Source organism: Bombina bombina, chromosome 3, assembly GCF_027579735.1.
Source record: "Bombina bombina isolate aBomBom1 chromosome 3, aBomBom1.pri, whole genome shotgun sequence".
In the NCBI taxonomy this organism is placed as follows: domain Eukaryota; kingdom Metazoa; phylum Chordata; class Amphibia; order Anura; family Bombinatoridae; genus Bombina; species Bombina bombina.
Window position 1 is genome coordinate 898,680,868 of NC_069501.1, and position 21,921 is coordinate 898,702,788.

Sequence of the window (21,921 nt, forward strand, 5' to 3'; positions counted from 1 at the left end):
GTAGTGCTCAAATAACAAAATAAGATATAAAACTGACATAGATGCCGCATTTTTTAGTATAATTCTTTCCAAATTAATACCTACAGTCCTATTGAAATACAAGCTATACCTGCATTTCTATGAAAAATATTTATATTTTTAGATGCTGCTTAAAGTTTCTCAAAATACAGTGAGAAAATCACAAATTACTTGATTCACTAAGATTTCAAAGGAATCTCTGCAATAGAAAAATAAAGCTTCATGGTTCAGTTAGTTAGAGCATGCAATTTTTAAGAAAAGTATAAAATGACTTGTTCCAGATTTACTTTATGTTCTTGTTATCATGTTTTGAAAATCATTCCTTGGTAGGCTCAGGAACAGCAATGCTACTGGGAGCTAGCTGGTGATTGGTGGCTATACACATATGCCTATTGTCATTGGCTCACTAGATTGTTCAGCTAGGTGCATTGCTGTTTAACCCCTTTAAAAGGGCAACAGTGCAATAATAAAATGCATTAGAATATTTTCTTTTTGCACTTGTATGCCCCTTTAAGCAGCACAAAAATCAAAGAAGATACATGTGTATTCCCCAAGCACTTTGCATATGTGCCAACCAGTTACATCATACACTAGGATTAGTAATGGGGTGTAAAAAAAACCCCAGCTTTGGAACTTAAGATAGTAGATGAATTTGTATCAATATATTGAAAATGTTTAACATAATGCTGTTACTCAGGGGTACCCCATGGAATTCACATTTTTGGTTCAGAACCTGGATAGCGCTTGCTGATTGGTGATTGAAATTTAGCCACCAATCAGCAAGCTCTACCCAGGGTGTTGAACCAAAAATCGTCCGGCTTCTAAGCTTAATTTCATGCTTTTCAAATTGATAATAGGAGTAAATTAGAAAGTTGCTTAAAATTGCATGCTTTATCTGAATGAATGAAAACATTTGGGTTTCATATCCTTTTAAAGGGACACATAAGGCGCACATGCATGCTCTCAAAGTCATAAAGCGAAAGGCACACACAACAAACACAGCTTTAAAGGGACACAATCTAAAAGGGACAGATGCACTGCATGCACACAGATTGCATATAGCCTTAAAGGGACATAAAACCCAAGTATTTTCTTTCATGATTCAGATAGAACATACAAGTTTAAACAACTTTCCAATTTACTTCTGTTATCAAAGTTTCTTTGTTTTCTTGTTATCCTTGTTAAAAAACTGGGATGCAAGCTCCTGTGTGTGCACGTGTCTACAGCAATATATAGCAGCAGTTTTGCAATAATGTTATACATTAGCAGGAGCACTAGATGGCAGCACTATTTCCTGTCATGTAGTGCTTCAGGCATGTGCACGCTACCTACCTAGGCATCCCTTCAACAAAGAATAACATGAGAAGGAAGCAAATTTGATAACAGAAGTAAATTGGACATTTTTAAAAAATGTATTATCTATCTAAATAATGAAAGAAAATGTTTGGGTTTAATGTCCCTTTAAGAGGACAGATTAAACCATGAACTCAGACAACACACACACTTAAAGGAACAGCTCAAACCATGCTCATACAGTCTTAAAAGGAAAGAGACAGTTGTACAATGCAGACAGTCATAAAGTACACAAAATACAGTCGTAAAAGGACAGAACACACACGCACAAAAACACGCTGCATGCATGTAGTGTTAAAAGAACAGTGCAGACCCCATATACAGACAGGTACAGTCATACACATAACCGTAAAAGAACAGGTCACAACATGTGAACACCGTCTTAAAAAGGATGGCACACACAATACACACAGCCTTAAAGCAAGCCCAAAAACACAGTAAGCTGTCACTTTAAAGGCTGTGAGCGTTGTGTGTGCCTGCCTCTATAAAACTAAGCACCCTTTTATGTCTCTGTGCCTTTGGGTGTCTGTCTCTTAAAGTTGCACATGGTGTGAGTCATTCTTTTAGGACTGCGTGCCTTAGGTGTTTGTGCTCCTGTACCATTAAGACTGTGTGCATGTGGTGTAAGTTATCCCTTAAAAGGCAGTTTGTTTTGTGTGTGCCTGTCCCTTTATGACTTTGAGTGCAGACATCCCAACCTGCAAAAACTCATTTCAGGGAGGTGGCTTCTCCCGCTACTGTGCTGCCACCCCCCCCCCCTCCCCTCCCAGTTATATATTGGACACCTTGAAACCCTAAATAAGATAGGGACTTATTAAATTAGCTTCCAACTAAAGTCACATTTAAAAAAACCAAACAAAAAAAAACCCTTTATTGCACAACCACATACAACAAACCTATTTTCCAGTGATCGTACGCTTGTTTAATGCTTAAATATTTTAGAATACGAAGTTTAATTACATGCAGTAAATAAGGTAGTATTTGCGTTTTATTTTATTAAAATCAGTGGGGGCTTTTTGGTTACTGATGCATGCTTTGGGGGTTCTATAATGTCCCAGCAACTAAAGGCATTTCTTAAAGAAACACTTTTCCGGATTTGGGCCACATTGGATCATGGTACTTGGAGTTTCAGGGAGATTGCATTCCATTTGCTGGCATCAGGGAGCCGCTATTACAATCAGGGAGACTCCCTGAACTTCAGGGAGAGTTGGGATGTCTGTGAGTGTATGTGAGGTTGTATGAGCTTGCCTCTCCCTTTAAGACTGAGTGTTCCTTTAAGGCTTTGGGAATTATGTGTGCTTGTCCATTTACGACTCTGAAAGCGTGCACAATTGTGTATTCACGGATACTGTTATCTGTCCCTTTAAAGGGTCAGTCAACACCAAAATTTACTTTATAACATTTAAACCTCTAAATTTCTGCCTGTTTCTAAGCCACTACAGACAGCCTCTTATCACATGCTTTTGTATTTGCGTTTCACAACAGGAGACTGCTAGTTCATGTGGGCTATATACATAACATTGGGCTCACTCCTGTGGAGTTGTGTAAAAGACAGCACTAACTGGCTAAAATGCATAGTCAATAGATAATAAATAAAAAGTCATGTGATCAGGGGACTATCAAAAGAGACTTAGACAATGTAATCACAGAGGTAAAAAGTATATTAATATAACAGTGTTGGTTGTGCAAAACTGGGGAATGTGTAAGAAAGAAAGGGATTATCTATCTTTTTAAACAATAAAAATTCTGGAGTTGACTGTCCCTTTAAGTATGTGCGTGTGAGTTGTCCCTTTAAGGCAGTGGTCTCAAAGTACTGAACCTGGGGCCATATGTGGCCCTCAAGATAGTTTTATCTGGCCCTCCCTTGTTTATTAGGTAAATCATTCATTTGGGCCAGTCATTTTTTTAGGGGTTCTAAGAGGTGTAATTAGTTTATGTTCTATACAGGCACTCACAAGACAGATATAAAGACAAGCATGCATTGTCCAGTGTAGACTCCCACCATGCACTGCTTAGATAAATGTTACTTTTTACTTCACTTGGCATTCACAAGATAACTATAGACAACTGTGTAAGACTATTGTGGGCTACAACTCCCACCATGCTCTACTACTTAGGTAAATGTCACTTCCAGTTCATAGCATATCCAGTTCCTGAGCACTCTGTTCAAGCGGCCCCTATGGGAGAAGGGCACTTGGCCAGTGGCCCCCAGATACACTAATCTTGTAAAGGTTATGTAGCTTGAGTGTGTAATATTGTAATATGGGGTGAGCTGTACCTTCAAGGCTGCATTGTGTAAATATTATTTTGTCATTATTTTGTGTCTGTACAGTTGGTATAAAAACATGCTGAAATGTATACAAATATGTGTCATGCTCGAAGGACTGGCTGGGGAAAGTCTATGGGGAAAACAGGGATTTATACCTCAAAATATGAGTCTCCTTTATCTTCATGTATACACACACTGCAGTATTGTTAGTATTCCACAATTGAACGCCCATAAATTAATGTTCTTCTTTCCTTTGCAAAGATGAAATAATTTGTACAAATGCCATATCTATTGGTTCATTTTAGATACACATACTATGTAATGGGACAGGACAGACTAGAGCAGACACAGAACAAAGCTGATGCTCTACTAGCGAATGGGACAGGCAGCATATGTACAATATGTGTCTCCTAGACAGAAGTACATCAGCAAATAAGATCACACCCACTCAAGCACACTGCATGCTGGCAGCTCCATGCACACAAAAACACGGAAACACAGACAGTAGCAGGGAGGTGGAGTAGAGAGCCGAGGTGATGAAACTTCTTACTGGGGTGTGTGAGGTCTGAGACACCCTCAGGGAGGAAGGGGAGGGAGCTGCTCTCTGCCAGGGGGTAGGACTGCTTGCTGCTGCCTTGAGCTGGGATTTCCGTGCATTGCTGAATAGATACTGTCTGTAAATAAATGAGTTAGCCTTTTTCCTCTAATGGAAGAGGTGACTTTGCATTTTTTATTGAACTATTCCACCTCTATGCAGTACGTACTGCCCATGACTGAAAACCATCAGGGCAATAAAGAAGGCAAGTGGGCTGAGATCAGAGCTAATGCATACAAGGAGGAGGTGGGGATAAGGGAGGCTGTTCTGCAGGATCTGTCATGACGATTACTTGTTAGAGGGAGGAGAGAAGGAAACACAGAAGAGACAGGACTGTGTGAGAAACAGGATCCTGCAGGCACAACTGTGCACATTTTCCTGTACCATGTGCCTGTAACAATCTGGGGAAACCTTCACAACTGCTGTCATTTATTGCCATTGTCTGTGCCTTTACCATCCTCTATATATGGAACAGCTCATTTCTGTTTTATAAAGTCCTTGCCTGGACTAAAGCAATCAAATCTTCATATCCAGGAGTGCAGTTCCTCTGACAATCCACAAAGGGGCATCTTTGTACCCCATGGGAAGCAGCATTATTATTTTGCATTTCTTTTCATGTGTCAGTATTTGGGTCCTTATTTATAGTGTCTTATACTAAGGTTTTAGAAGGAGTCATGGAAAGGCGAAGTTCAGCAGACCAATGTCATCCTCTTTTGGAGGAACAATCACTGCCAGACAAGTTGGTGAAGGGGGAGAAGGCGTTTCGTCTTTGGTATGTTGGCTGGTCATCATTGGACCGCAGAACCACCTTACCAATGCTTCCTTGGCTTGTGGCGGAGATTCGTAGGCGAGCTGAGAGGCAAGAGCCCGCTGGGCTTGTGGTACCTTGCAGAGAGGTGCAGCTACTGTTAGTCGCCTCTCACCTGCGCTGTGTACCTGTATCAAATGGGTCAAGTGCCAACACAGCTGTCTTCATCTTTGAACACAAAGCACAACATATTTCTCGCTTCATCCACAACAGCCAGGATCTGTCTTATTTTGCCTACTTGATCAAAACTCAACCAGACAATCCTGAATCTGAGATGGCCTGTCATGTCTTTAAAGCTACTGACCCCAGCCAGGTGAGAAGTTATGGGACTCAGGTGCCATAATAAGCATCTTTGACATTTAGGTTGGTTAATGGAATCTAGGATAAACTAAGTCACATAGGCAAAGTTACTTTGCATCTGTCTTTAAAAAGACAAACATGACCTTCATGATGCAAGCTGCTTCATAATAATTATTACTCAAGTAACTACACTTAAAGGGAAAGTAAACATTTTGAAATTTTTATATAAAATGTTTAGTTACTTTTAATAAAAAACAAACAAATCATTTTTCATTATTTATTTTGCCCCTTCTCATGTTATTTACCTCCTGAAAATTGAGAAATTTCTAATTCTCAGAACTTGAAATGCATCCTGCTGACTTCTCAAGGCTTTCCCTGCTACATATCTGTCCCTTATTAGCTTAAAGGGCCATTATACACTCATTTTTTCTTTGCATAAATGTTTTGTAGATGATCTATTTATAAAGCCCATAAAGTTTTTTTTTTTTTTTTTTTTTTTAAATAAATGTATAATTTTGCTTATTTTTAAATAACATTGCTCTGATTTTCAGACTCCTAACCAAGCCCCAAAGTTTTATTTGAATACCGTCAGCTACCTTCTCCAGCTTGCTCCTGTTTGTGTAAAGGGTCTTTTCATATGCAAAAGAAGGTGGAGGGGCGAGTGTCTTATTTCCCACTTGCAGTGGGCTTTCCAACTGCCTTTTCAACAGAGCTAAACTGAAAGCTTCTAAGTACGTTTTTAAACAGATTTATACTGGATTTTTATATCAGTATCTGTGCATCTTATTCTTTATAGTAGTGTCTATTACATGCAGTTATATGAAAATGAGTGTATACTGTCCCAGTACTGTTAACAACTGAAAAACAATGCATTTTGTGGCTAGCCTTGCCTGAGGACTAAAGCCCAAACTGGATCCTCCAAATAAGGCAAATAGTAGCTGGAGTTTGGCTTTTGAAAAATAATTTCAGTAAAAACGAATATAAATTTGTTTTACAAACGTTTAGACTTAGCTGATATGTTATTCTATAGCAACACAACTGAAATGTCTTGCAATTAAAAGCTGTTTATTGTCCCTTTAATGGTGATTACATAAAGTGAAGAATAACTGTTTAAATGATTACCACTTTAACATTTTTATTTAATTTGCTTCAGACATAAATTATGTAAATAGGGATAATTGAAGGAATTTAATAACTGCGTATGATATAGCAATTTATGTTACCTGAACTATCTTGGAATTTCAGAATAAGATACAAACATACAAATATATATGTGTGTGTGTAATGATTCTTACTTGTATTATTTAATATTTTTTAATTAATATGACAACCAAAACCTATAGTTTTATTGTAACATATTTTGTATATTTTCAAAGGTTACGCAAGGCTTGAAGCAGTTATTTCTGTTCTTTTTGCATGTGCTGTGTTAACCTTGCAGAAAGTCAATGTCTGTAATGAAACTAAATATTGATATTAAATTATGGTTTTTATTTATTCAGTCTTAAATCTGCCCGTGTGTACTGATTGTCCTGTGTCTAAACAATTTTTCAAGCTATAAACATTATTTCAAGTATTAGAATAATCTTGTTTAAAAAAAAAAAAAAAAAGTTATACCCTGAATGGAAGCTAATAATAATGACTTTTATTTAGGATTATATTGTGACGTTGTTTAATATATGGGTGGCCAATCTTTTCAAATGAAAGTTCAAACTGAAACTTTTTTTGCTCTGCAGGCCAAGAATGCATTTTAGATATTTTTGTTCATAGAAGATTAAACTGTGACCAATTAGATGTAAGCAGCTGCCTTACACTTTTTATATATGCACAGATCAAAACCACTCACAAAAAGGTTGGGAATGATCCAGTGCAAAATAAAGTAGTACAGGTGGCCATCTTTTTACAACGGTTCAATTTGCAACGTTTCAGAATAGCAACCTTTTTTTCAGTCATGTGACTGCTATTGAAAAGCATTGAGAAGCAGTGCATTGATTAAAATAGCCAGTAGGTGGAGCTGTCCGCTTGTGTTGCAGCAAAGATATGCAAGCCAAGCAAGCTGAAATGAATCCGTTTAACCAGACCTGAGCTATTGAGCAGCTTGCAAAGGAACAAGATCTCCCTGTCTATAAATCAGTCCAGATTGGAATGCATAGAAAGAACTGTTTGCAGAAAAATGCAAGTAAAGTCTGTGTTGTGCGATTATTTTATTAGGTTTATAATGCTGTTTAGCAAATGTTTTTGTTCATTTAACTTAGTTTAATTATATATTCTGTGTTGTGTGATTATTTTATTAGGTTTATAATGCTGTTTAGCAAATGTTTTTGTTCATTTAACTTAGTTTAATTATATATTCTGTGTTGTGTGATTAATTTATTAATTTTATAATGCTGTTTAGCATTTAAAGTCTTCATTTCAAAGCTATAAAAATAATGTATTAGGTGTTACTTATGACAATTTTGAGAGGGGCCTGGAACCTAACTCCCTCACTTCCCATTGACTTGCATTATAAACTGGGTTTCAATTTACAACGGTTTCAATTTACAACCATTCCTTCTGGAACCTAACCCCGGCGTAAACTGAGGGCTACCTGTACTCTGTTTTGAAAATGGGGAGAAGTAAAGGGGCAGGTGGGAGAGTAATATAAAAGCCATTGGTGGGCTGTACTGTGACCACAAGTTGGAAATCAATAAAAAGGAGACAGTGTCTTGTAATTATGGAAAAAACGTTAATTGGAACATTTAAAGGGACACTGAACCCACATTTTTTAATTTGTGATTCAGATAGAGCATGCAATTTTAAGCAACTTTCTAATTTACTCCTAGTATCCATTTTTCTTTGTGCATGTGCTATCTTTATTTGAAAAATAAGGCATCTAAGCTTTTTTTTTTCCGTTCATGACTCTGGACAGCACATTTTTATTGGTGCATGAATTTATCCACCTATCAGCAAGAACAACCCAGGTTGTTCACCAAAACTAATCTAAACTTACATTCTTGCATTTCAAATAAAGATAGCAAGAGAATGAAGAAAATTTGATAAGAGGAGTAAATTAGAAAGTTGCTTAAAGGGACACTAAACCTAAAAAAAAAGTTATTTGCAATCGCAAAATCTATACATTTTACATAACTTTGTAATTTACATTCCATTTCAATGAACTAGCATTTAGTAGATATCCGATTCATAAAATCGAATTATTTCCAAACCCACCGCCGGCTTTGCTTTTCTATAGCCCAATACAGACCGATAACCCAGGTTATTAAAATGGCGGCATATTGCCGCAATGCGCATGCGTGATATGCTGAATCGTCATCCTTTACGTCACTCACAGGACAGAAGCAGCTTCCCCATGCATGGATAGCAGAGCGGATGACGGAGCTTCTCAGAGTAGGTAAGAGCGGTGCGGTACAAGAATCTCCCTACCAATAACGAGCATTAATTCCATATGAACTTAAATTTTCTATGGGCATTAGGGAGGAGATATGCGCATGCGCGAGTTTATGGATCTCAGTACGCATGCGCATGGTGAGGAAACGTCACTTAATTATATGCACGATATCGCCATCTGATTGGAAATTGATTCTTATCATGCACGGCCCATATTGGAGGGTGGGGATTAATGACGTCATCGGGGAAAATTAAAGTTTAATTTTTTAATGTCAGGAAACATTGTTGGACTTTAAAAGTTGGTCATTTATGATATATAAATGTTTGTAATATGACATTTGCGGTCCTGGTGTGAACAAAGAGCTAACGTTTTGGAATCCTTTAAAATTCCATGCTCTATTTGAATCATGAAAGAACAAATTTGGGTTCAGTGTCCCTTTAAACTATATATATGTTTGAGAGTATAGAAACAGCAAGGGTAACGCAGTATGACATGCTGCCATATTTATAGAACTTAGTTTGGACTTCAACGCTAAATCTTTGCTAGATATGACGTGTTGAAGGTTTACCCTGAGAATAATGTTAATGTATTTTTTTTCCAATTATATTAGTTGGTAACATTTTGGAAAAATAAGTTTTAGTCTCTATAAAGTAATGGGTGCTGCCACAAAAGCCTGCTTTCTTATCTCCTCTGCTGATTCAAAGCAGTGTAATAAATAAGTAAATAAATAGAATTATTTGGCTTTTTCCCCCACAATTAATTGGTGCCATATACACATACTTACCATTTATTAACCCTTTTAGCACAGTGTTTATAACAAATAAGGTAAAGCAGCTGCTGCAAATTAGAATGAGGATGTACAGATGCTAAGCCCCATCCTACCCTGAAGAAGAAAATGAAGACTCCTTAGCCTGTATAGTCTCAAATGAACATAATGATCTATTTGTTGCAGAGTAACAAACGTACTTGTTGACATTGTGACATTTGATGCAATATTGGAAATCTGTTAAAGGGACATGAAAACCAAATACAGATAGAGCATATAGTTTTAAAAACGTTTTCCACTTTTTTCTATTATCAATTTAGCTTCATTCTCTTGGTATCCTTTGTTGAAGGAGCAGCAATGCACTACTGAGAGCTAGCAGAACACATTGGGGGAAATAGTGACAAGAGGCAGATTTGTGCAGCTACCAATCAGTTGCAAGCTCCCAGTAGACCATTGCTTCTCTCAAGCCTACCTAGGTATGCTTTTCAGCTAACAATAAAGCAAATTAGATTATAGAAGAAAATTGGAAAGCTTTTTAAAGTTACACGCTTTACCGGAATCGTGAAAGTTTTATTTTGACTTTACTGTCTAACATTTGGACTAATGCAGAATACCAAACCTCTTGTCTTGAGAGATCACATTGGATTTTATTTACACGCAGCCTGGGTTATTTTAGATTTACAAATATTTGTACTTCCATACATTGTGGCTCCTGGGCCTTAAGTTGGACAGGCCTGGACACTAGAGAGATAACCATTCGCATAAGTGAATGTTTCTCCGCTACTGTTCTCAAGCACCCTTGACAAATATGCGTTTATTACGAATATGCTTTTATGAACTCCTTGCTAAGTATGTGCAGATCCTTGTTATTGATTCACCTGTTGCCTATCACATTATTTCCTCTTCTGTTGCTATTACATGGGGGGGTTTGGAGTGTGATTTTATTTATTTTTAGTTGCGCTACTCATCCTGTAACTCTATGTGGTAGTTCAGAATCCTGTAGAAAAGTTTATCAAATGATTTATCTGCAAAAATCCCCATAAACTTTAAAGGGACAGTGTACGCTAATAGATTCTCCCCTTTAATGTGTTTCCAATGATGCATTTTACCTACTGGAGTGTATTCAATTGTTTACAAATAGCTCCTTCCCCATTATTTTCTCATTTGAAACAGCTGATTTTGCCTAATGTATCCCCACCTTCACTGACCATTTCTCGTAGTGGGGTCTGTGACATAGACATACAAAATGTTCCATTGTTCTAAGTAATGGCTGAGTAAACAGTGATAAGAAAAGGAGGATTTTGTGTAAATAGTTAGATATGATATGGTCTGTTTCCCCTATAGGCTCAGCCCATTGTATTGGGTTTTGGTTTCAGTTAGCCAAAACAGCTATTTCATATACAAAAAAAAATTGAAAGGAAACATTTCCCATACATTTTAAACTCAGCAGCTGGTATAACAAATCACTGAAAACATAAGGGGAAACCAATTTTACAGTACACTGTCCCTTTAATAGAGGGGCTGGGTTAAGAATCGCCAACTGCAGGCAACATTATTGCCCACTGAGCATACACACTGAAGAGGTTAAATTTTAATTTATAGTGAAGGTTGAATATTACCTTATTCCTGCCAGGGTTAAAGTGTCTACATCGGAACAACTGTTCTGATGTAGACACTTTAACCCCGGCAGGAAAGGGTTAAATAAAAACAAACAAAAACAACTGTTCCGTTGTAGACAAATTGAAATCACGCGATCGTGCACATGATCACAAGATTTCAATTATTAGATCGGGTCTGGGGGGCGTCCCTATAACCCTAGGAATGCCCTCCAGACCGCGATCAAATCCAGGAAGTGCAGTAGGCTTCAGGACAGCTGTTGGCTATGACGAACTATTCCGTCATAACGGCTCTAAAGCCCAGTGTAATTATGATGGAATAGAACGGCATAACGGCGTTAAAAGGTTAAAAAAAAAAAAAACCCAACAACTTTTCTCTTAATTTCTCTGGCTTCTATATATTTAAACCTTTTGTAATGCCCAAAAATACCTGGCTCTTAGATTTTTAAACATTTGTTTAAACCTGTGTAAGAACATGTAAGTTTTGCATTACTAACCCTAGCGTTCTATGTGTGTGTTTAAAGGGACACTGAACCCAAATTTTTTCTTTTGTGATTCAGATAGAGCATGACATTTTAAGCAACTTTCTAATTAACTCCTATTATCAAATTTTCTTCATTCTCTTGGTATCTTTATTTGAAATGCAAGAATGTAAGTTTAGATGCCGGCCCATTTTTGATGAACAACCTGGGTTGTCCTTGCTGATTGGTGGATAAATTCATCCACCAATAAAAAAAGTGCTGTCCAGAGTTCTGAACCCCCCAAAAAGCTTAGATGTCTTCTTTTTCAAATAAAGATAGCAAGAGAACGAAGAAAAATTGATAATAGGAGTAAATGAGAAAGTTGCTTAAAATTGCACGCTCTATCTGAATCACAAAAGAAAGAAATTTGGGTTCAGTGTCCCTTTAATGCCCTTACAAAGGGGTTAAATAATTAAAGTTTGGGTTTAGAAGCTGCAAATCTTGCATTGTCTTTGTGAATGTTGAGCACATAGAGTTTAAGGGTGAATAATGTTATTATTATATTTATTTATTTATAAAATATTTTACCAGGAAGGATACATTGAGATTTCTCTCATTTTCAAGTATGTCCTGGGACCATAAAACATTGCATTGATACAATAGGGTACAGTAAAATTCAAAAACAATATATGCAAAAATTTAACATAGAACAGGTAGGAAATATATAATCAACCATGACAGGTGCATTCTGTTTTGAGATATGTAGAGAGGGATCTCTTAAAGGATATTAGGCATGGGGAAGGTTTGAAAGTGTGCGGGAGGTCATTCCATAATTGTGGCGCTCTGTAGGAAAAGGAGGATTGAGCTGCTTTCTTTTTGTATTGAGGCAAGCTAAATAATGTGCTGGCACTGGATCGGAGGTTATGGGAGGTGGGAATAGCCGGGGAGAGCATTTTGCTCAGGTAGGGTGGGAGCTTCCCAGAAAGGCTCTTAAAGGGTGGGAGCTTCCCAGAAAGGCTCTTAAAGGGTGGGAGCTTCCCAGAAAGGCTCTTAAAAACAAGGCAGGAAAGATGGAGGGGGCTTCTGGATTCCAGCGTCAGCCAGTTTAGTTCTTTTAGAATGTCACAATGGTGGGTCCTGTAGTTACATTGTAGCACAAAGAGGCAGAACAAGTTATACAATGTATTAATTTATTAAGGTGAGTTTGCGGTGCAGGTGTGTTTACTACGTCCCCATAATCTATGATTGGCATCAGCATTTGCTGTACAATCTTTTCCTTTACAGTAGGGATGAGGCAGGATTTGTTTCTGTACAGGGCACCTAGTTTTGGATAAAGTTTAGATGCAAGTTTTTCTATGTGCAGGCCAAAAGATAGATTGGGGTCTAACAACATACCCAAGTATTTGAAAGAGTGGACTGCGGTCAGCGTGCAATTGGATTTTGTTTTAATGCATAGATGGGAATTTTGTAGTTTGTGTAATTTTGGTCTCGTTCCAAAGATCATTGTGACTGTTTAGGAAATGTTTGTTTTTTGAGATCCACTTTTCTACCTCTGTGAACTGGTCTTGGAGCACTGCTTCAAGCTGCGGCAGATCGGAATTGTTTGCATAGATTACCGTATAACATTTAATAACAAATTAGTGCTTGTGATTTTTACATTTGACTCCCCCTTTTAAAGGGAAAAAACCCCCAAAGATTTTCTTTTGTAATTCAGACGGAGTTCACAGATTTTAAAAAGTTTCTAATTTACTTCTATTATAAAATTTGCTTGCCATAATAAGATGATATTCTTTGTTGAAAAGGTATTTAGGTAGGTGGCTGGAGCACTACATAGCAGGAAATAGTGCTGCCATCTAGTGCTCTTGCAAAACTGTGGCTATATAGTGTGTCAGACACATGCACGCTCCTTAGCTTATTTCCCTTATTTTCAACAAAAATACCAAGAGAACAACGAAAATTTGATAATAGAGGTAAATTAGATTTTTTTTTAAAGTGGCATGCTCTATCTGAATCATGTAAGTACATTTTGGGGTTTCAAATTTATAGGGCCATAATACCCAAATGTTTAAACAATTGAAAGTGATGCAGCATAGCTGTAAAAAGCTGACTAGAAAATATCTCCTGAACATCTCTATGTAAAAAAGAAAGATATTTTACCTCAAAATTTCCTCAGTAGCCACCTCCCATTGTAAAGGATTTCTAAGCAGCATTTTAGTGTGTCTGTCCTGGGACATCTGAAGGGATGAGCATCGTGCACTCTCATCTTATTTCACCAATCAGGTAAAGGAAGTTTACAATGAAATCTCATGAGATCACAGTAAAAGTTCATGACCTCAGCACTGCTGATGCTGATTGGCTGCTGTTCATTTCTTAATTTTTTTTAATTTTTTTTTACCTGCAGCTGGGAGCAGTTGAGTATAACTTTTTACACATAACTTTACTCTGCTGAGCTGAGGAGATTGTGAGGTAAAATATCTTCCTTTTTTACATAGAGATGCTCAGGTGATATTTTCCTGTCAGCTTTTTACAGTTATACTGCATCAGTTTCAAGTGATTTAGCATATGAGTATTATGTCCCTTTAAGGTTTTTGTTGCTCAAGTTGTTGAACGTTTCCATTTCGTGACTGCATTCAGTTTCTGTTTTTGTGTTAAAGGGGCAGTCAACACTAAAAATGTTATTGTTTAAAACTATAGATAACGAATGCCTTTGCTACCCATTCCCCAGCTCTGCACAACAACATTGTTATATTAATATACTTTTATAACATTTACACCTCTAAATGTCTGCCTGTTCCTAAGCCACTACAGACATCCTCTTATCACATGCTTTTTTATTTGCTTTTCACAACAGGAGACTGCTAGTTCATGTGGGCCATACAGATAACATTGGGCTCACGCCAGTTGAGTTATTTAAAGGGACATTGTACACTAGATTTTTCTTTACATAAATGTTTTGTAGATGTTCCATTTATATAACCCATCTGGGTGAATTTTTGTAAAAATGTATAGTTTTGCTTATTTTTAAATAACATTATGCGGATTTTCAGACTCCTAACCAAGCCCCACATTTTTAGATGTATACGGACTTCAGACTGCTTCTGTTTGTGTAAAGGGTCTTTAAGGGGGGAGGTTCTGATTTTAACCCCTTTCAGTGGGTGTCCCAGGCTAATCTCATCAACAGTACTAAATTCAGAGCTTCTAAGTAAGTTTTTAAAAGGTTTTATAATGGATTTTTTATATCAGTATCTGTGCATATTATTCTTTATAGTGTCTATTACATGCATTTTAATGAAAATTGGTGTATACCGCCCCTTTAAGAGTCGGCACAACACAGCACTAATTGACTAAAATGCAAGTCAATAGATAATAAATAAAATGCCATGTGATCAGGGGGCTGTCAGAAGATGCTTAGATACAAGGTAATCACAGAGGTTAAAAGTATATTAATATAACTGTTGGTTAGGCAAAACTGGGGAATGGGTAAAAGAGGGATTATCTATCTTTTAAAACCATACAAATTCTGGTGTAGACTGTCGCTTTAATTCTTGTATCATTGTGAATGAGTTTTGTTCCTATTAATGTTTTTTCAGTCATTTTTTATTTTAATGATAATCATCTGTACAAATGTATAGCACATAGAATTTCTGACTTTCCTTATTGCAGAATGTGACTTTTTGTTTATACGTTGCTTGATAAATTAATCTTTACTCTCTTTCATCATACTGTGAACTAGATGAACCCGGTTTACTTTATTGCTCTTTTACCCCACAAAATCTTACCTGCCTGTAAAGGACATAACCTTTCTGTATTTGCTTTATTTTTAAACATACCAAAAATCAGGACTTGACACAAACTCGCAACAGGGTTGTAATTCGGTAAATCCTGTTAAGGCAGCACACAATGTTGAATTCTTTAGGTGTGTATGGTGTTAAATACTAATACAAACAAATATTGTTAAAAAAAATTAACATTATAATGTGAAACAAACAAAAGCTCTGTTTTTAATTTTTTTAAAAAAAATACCTTCCTTTAAAATGGGCTGGATTACAAGTGGCATGCTTACTTTAATTAGTGTGCTAACTGCGCTAAAAGTAAACTTTTAATGCAAATGGTTTAGCGTAGAAAGTTAGCACAAGAACAAAAGTCTGATACCTGTTAACTATGCTAACATAAAAAAATAAATAAATAAAACACTTGTGCACTAAAGTGTTAGGAATACAATTCAATGTTCTGCATATAGAAGAACATCTTTTTATTTTAAAATATATATTTCTACATATATCTTATTTTTTTTTTAAATATATATCTATGTGAATAAATACAGGTATGTGTGTGTGTGTATATGTGTATTTATATGGGTATATGTGTGTGTGTATATGTGTATTTATATGGGTATATGTGTGTATATATATATATATATTACATACACACACACACGTCCAGGAGGGCCCACGTTCTCACTACAAAAATGCCAACATCCAGGGTTCAGTGCAATGGTAGTAGTCAATATTGCAAAAAACGGACAGCAATCACTGGATTTCAAAGAAGTGAAAGACTCCATTTATTTTCTTCTTTGAAATCCAGTGAGTGCTGTCTGTTTTTTTTATATATATATATAGTATGTATGTATATTCATATTTACACATATATACACATGTGCAAACACAAAAACAAACACTCACACACATATTATATTATATATATATATATATATATATACATACATACACACATTATTGCACTTTCCAGTCAAATACCTTGCCATATGCCATATCCCTTTTTAACCCATTTGAAATTTTTTTATTTATATGAAATATTGTTATCGGAAAGTGTATATATAAATTCCAATAGTTTATTTTGATGTGTTTTTGATGTGTTTTGTGAATATTTGTTTTTAACCCTTACTCTTTACGCTAGGTCTTCAGGCGCGCTAATCAGTGGATCGCAAATTTTGTTTGCGCTTGAGCACAACCATTTGCCTTCAACTTGTAAAATGCATGCTAGTTGCTGTGGTTGTGATATTGTCCAAAAGAGCTAAACACACAGTCAAAGTTGTATTCCTGGAACAGTCCCTTTTCTGTTCCAGATGAAGATATGACCTGTGATTGGAGCATTTGTATGTATTTATGCTGCTCCTGATTGGCTCACCAGGTGTGTCCTCACTTGGATTGGCACAGGAGCACAACTTTGAGAATGTATATAATGTTTTTGCAGTTTACGGGACATGGAGACCAATTCTAACATGACATTATTATGTCACTGAAATCTTGATTACAATTATAAAAAAAAAATAACCTTTGCTAACCTAATTTTCAGGATGTCATTTAATTTTTTTCCTTGTTCAATGTTAACAATCTTGGTATAATAAATCTGTTGGTGTTAGTGGCCTGTCTTATATATTAATAACTGTAAACAATAGTGAAAAGGAACAGTGGCCAAGTTGCTACCATTAAGGAATAGATAGATTAAAATATTTTCCTTTATTAGACATATGGTAAATCCATATTGCAGCAGTATAGAGAAAAAAAACAGCCAACACATTTAATGCAAACATGCTATGATGATGTGCATTTGCCTGAAAGGCCTTAATTTATTCATTTTGCTACTTTGAACTGCTATAATAGGAATTTAACATAGATTAAACAATAAACACCCTTTCTTAAAGGGACACTTAAGTCAAAATAAACTTTTATGATTCAGCTAGAGCATGCAGTTTTAAGACATTTTCTAATTTACTTCCATTATCAAACTTTGCACAATCTTTTTCTGTGCATACTTTCTGGGGAACAAGATCCTACTTAGCATGTGCATGAGCTCACAAGGTATACTTATACTAGTCTGTGATTGGCTGATGTCTGTCACATGATGCAGGGGGGCAGAAAATGGGAGAAAAAATAAATTAGAGTAGGTGTTAAATCATTGTCCTTTTAATTATGCACTTGTTAATTGTGCAATTATACTGCATTAAGTGGTCCTTTAATTCAATTTATCTATTCCTGTTAATTTTTAAATGTTGTCTATATTATATTGTATTGCTATAGTGAAGACCATTTTATTGAAAGTGAACCATCTAGGATGTGGTCTTCTGTATAGTCTGACACATTATTTGCATTTAGTCCTCACAATGGTACTTGCTTTTTTTCAGAAGTCAATAGACAGTGGTGTCTGTGGGCAGATTGCTTAGCAGGCTCCTAGAAGACTGGAGATGCTGAGTTGAGTCAGGCAACAAGGCACAATGATGTCATCTAGCACTGGAGCTTTATCACTGGCAATTGGTGGCTTCCAATTAAAGGGATGCTAAATCCAATTTTTTTCTTTCATGATTCAGATAGAGCATGCAATTTTAAGCAACTTTCTAATTTACTCCTATTATCAATTTTTCTTCTCTTGCTATCTTTATTTGAAAAGTAGAAAGCTAAGCTTAGGAGCCGGCCCATTTTTGGTTCAACACCTGGGTTGCACTTGCTGATTGGTAGCTAAATAGAGCCACCAATCAACAAGCGCTAACCAGGGTGCTGAGCCAAACATGGGCTGGCTCCTAAGCTTAGATTCATGCTTTCAAATAAAGATATCAAAAGAACGAAGAAAAGTTGATAATAGAAGTAAATTAGGAAGTTGCTTAAAATTACTCTATCTGAATCATAAAAGAAAAAAATTGGGTTTAGTATCCCTTTAACTTGAGGGATTGCCTGATTTTAGATCTGTGCTTAGCTGTTCTACTCCATACCCAGATCTCTCGGCTTCACCTTGGACCGCCCACCCAAACTCTACCCAAGCTTCTTGGGTCTAGCATCCTTATCATGGCCCTGGTTTAAACTTAAAATGCTGGGACTTCCCAAGTGCCCATCATACTTAAGATACTACTCAATTGGGATCTATGTCTAAGTTCTGCACCTATTATTGCTAGGCTGGGACAGTCCATTCCAAACTTTACTCTATGTGCTCAATTTCATGTTTTGACCCCCAAGCCATTCCCTCTATGTGTAAATCATGATTTGAAAGGTCAAACTATTGTGAGCATGATGTTATTTTGAAATATATTTAACAAATCTCTTGAGAACAGGTGTACCTTCCAGTACATGTACAGTGATTGACGTCCTTCTGCATGGTCTGGATATACAGTATGTACATGTACAATTTTCTACCAGCTTCCCCAAAAAATGTTAATTACACATACTGAACTTTTAACCGACTTGTACCCAGGAATTTTATCACACAAGTAACCTAAAGCAAATTTATCTGCCTTCTTTCCCTTCTTTCTTCCTGAAAGGGTGTTTTGATGTACAAGTAGGGCAAATACAGATTTCTGGTATATGTACGATGGTGTCCATAGACCTAACCAAGCCTATTCTTCAGATAGCAATATGGACTTTATATTCTCCAAATCTCCGTACAGTTTCAGATTAGCTGTACCAGGGACTGTAGTGCTCAGAATACATTATTTAACATTGTGGGAAGTGGGTTGTAAAGTGTTATCACTTGACCAGCATGGAATGTGCCCAAAGGTAGTTCACCTTGTCTGAAAATTAGTTTTGTGCTGTCTTTGCTTATCAATTTAAAACAACTCTGCAAATCAAATTAGGATACCTCATCTGTTTATAGCCATAAAGCTTTGCTTTTAAGGATATCAATGAAGTAAATTTTCTAAGGTCTGAGTTTAAAAAAAAATGTACATCTGCTTTTTTGATAATTCCTATTTTCTAATGTTTGCAGAGAACATATGTTTGTGCATAGCTTTTACAAATATTAATGCATTCTGTGGGATTGTCACGAGTTGTGAGGAGTGACCAGCTTCCCACCCCCAATCTCTGTGTCTCAGTTTTAAAAGACTGTCTGAGCCACACCCACAGTCCACCAAGACACGTTCAAGGTCTGTGCAGGGCCCAACCCTCCTGATGTAACTCCACCCACAGCTCATCACATGACCACACCCCTAAGATATGGCCCAACCCACAAAATGCACCTCTGAGAAATGTCAGAAGGTGTGCTTACACTTACACAGCACAAACAAACACAACATGCAAAAATGATGCACTGTCATTTGTTAGAGTTGCTCTGAGCAGCTCCTAAGCAGGACATGACTGGTGGCTAAAGCTAGCATCCACACCTGATTGGCTCACTGACTTTGTTTTGTTTAGGAGCTGCAATGCTTTATTTTCATTTACTGATGTACAGAAATAGTTACAGACATAGCTTCTCAAAATGTTAATTAATATTCATTGTAATCTTTCCTTAGCATTACATTATGGTAGATATCACGGTGTGCATAAATATGCTTGTACATGTAACCTACAGCACAGGAACTGACAGGCTTCTTGTCTAAACAAGGGTTGCTGTGTGTGTGTCAAGCAAAACAGGTTATGTTAAGTTTTCTTTTTGATTTGCCCTTGAATAAAATAGATTTTAAAATACTACTTTTATGTCCAAAAATGACATTAACCAAACCACAGAACTTGCCATAATGACAGCTTTTAATAATTCTAATAAAAATGTCACACTTTATTTTTATTAAACCGTAGATGTTTTGTGCTTGGCCTTGCTGCACTGTTGTTTCAAACTGTACTTGCGTAGTGTCCTATGGCGTGATGTAATGCAAACATAGCATGAACTGTTTTGTGCTTGTGCACATCATTAGAAATAATCATGAACATTTTCACATGTATAGACAAGCTCATTACATATATTGATTATGTTCTTTTTAATGTAAAGTGTGACACACAACCAGTAAAAGTTACAGGCTTTTGCACATTTCATACTTCTTGGCTACGACAATAGTCTAGGTTCCAATATGGTAATGCCCAATACACTTGACAGATGGTGATTTAAACAATGCCCTACTGAGAGGTGGCTGGACATATATGCATCTGGTTATGGCTCATCTGATGTGTTCAGCTAACTCCCAGTAATGCATTTCTTCTCCTTTAACTAAGGATACCAAGAGAATTAAGCAAAATTGATTAAAGGAGCAAATATTAAAGTTGTTTAAAATTGCATGCTCTGTCATGAAAGAAAAATGTTTGAGTTTGATGTCCCTTTTAAAGGGACATAATACTCCTATTCTAAATCACTTGAACGTGATGCAGCATAACTATAAAAATATGACAGGCATCTGTCACCTGAGCATTTCTATGTAAACAAAGCAAGATATTTTACCTTACAATTTCTTCAGCTCGCCAGACTAAGTGCTGTGTAAACAGTTATACTTCAGCTCCTGTCCAGTTGCATGTTTGAAAACAATAAAACAATAGCCAATTAGCACAAGCAGTGCTGAGGTAATACTTTGCCTTTGCTGTGATCTAATGAGATTTCACAGAAATCTCATGAGATTTAATTCAACTTACTTAAACTGAATAGGAAAATGACAGATGCACACTCCCTAGCTTGTCCTGGGACAAGCATCCTGACTGGCTGCTTAAAGTCTTTTACAGTGGGGTGTGAATACTTAGGAAATTTGAGGTAAAATATCTTCCTTTTTTACATTGAGATGTTCTGGTGATATTTTCTAGTCATGCTATGCTGCATCAATTTCAAGTGCTTCAACATTTAGGTATCATGGCCCTTTAATGTTAATTTTCAAACTGCTTGATTACCCATATAAAAAGTTGGATACATACTACTACTAGTGTGTATTACATGGTGTGCTTACTTTCATTTACATAGTGTAGTTTTAATTACAGGCCATTTCTTCAGTAATTTATGTGACTGTTCACGCTGGCAGTTTTGCAGGGTCATTCTCTTTGTATCTTATTATTCTTCCCTCTTTCTTATCCTACTTCAGGGATTTGTAGATAAAGTGTCTTGGACGGGCACCATTCCCCAGACAGGCTGTAGAGAAACCCTAAGCTAGGAGACCTTGGTAGCCCTGTCTCGCTTTGTGTAGACACTGGAGCGTACAGAGAATGTTCAAGGATATGTAAATAAATCAGTGCTTAAAGAGAGAGAATCTGAGAGCTAAATGAACACATACTGGAGCAATGTTTCCTTTTTCAGTAAGTAGGTTTGCAGCGTTGTGAGGACAATGTATTCTCTCCCCCTTCTGTCCTCCTAATGTGAGTGCCAATTCTGGCAGGCTCTGCTGTTAGTCTTTAAAAGGTCTCCTGTGCAGTTCAGCTTAGTATGGCAGCCTTCATGATTCAGATAGCAAGTGCAATGTTAATTTAATTGACTTTGTTCTTTTAATAATCTTTGTTGAAAAGCTTACATAGGTGGGCACAGGAACTAGCTAGAGACTTGATATATTACAGGGACATGAAACCCCAAATTTTTCTTTCATGATTTAGAAAGAGCATTTAATTTTAACCCCTTAAGGACCAACGACGTACAGGGTACGTCCTACAAAAAAATGTAGTTAAC

The 21,921-nt window shown here is 36.6% G+C and overlaps 1 protein-coding gene across 1 annotated transcript in view; it reads left to right on the top strand.

Annotated features, from left to right (window-relative positions):
- Positions 1-4,172: 4,172 nt before the first annotated feature.
- TBC1D4 (TBC1 domain family member 4) overlaps positions 4,173-21,921 on the top strand; it is a 411,701-nt gene continuing 393,952 nt past the window's right edge. Inside the window, 1 exon segment of the mRNA XM_053707925.1 lies at positions 4,173-5,356. Coding sequence (XP_053563900.1) covers positions 4,910-5,356 — 447 coding nt within the window. The 5' untranslated portion in view covers positions 4,173-4,909.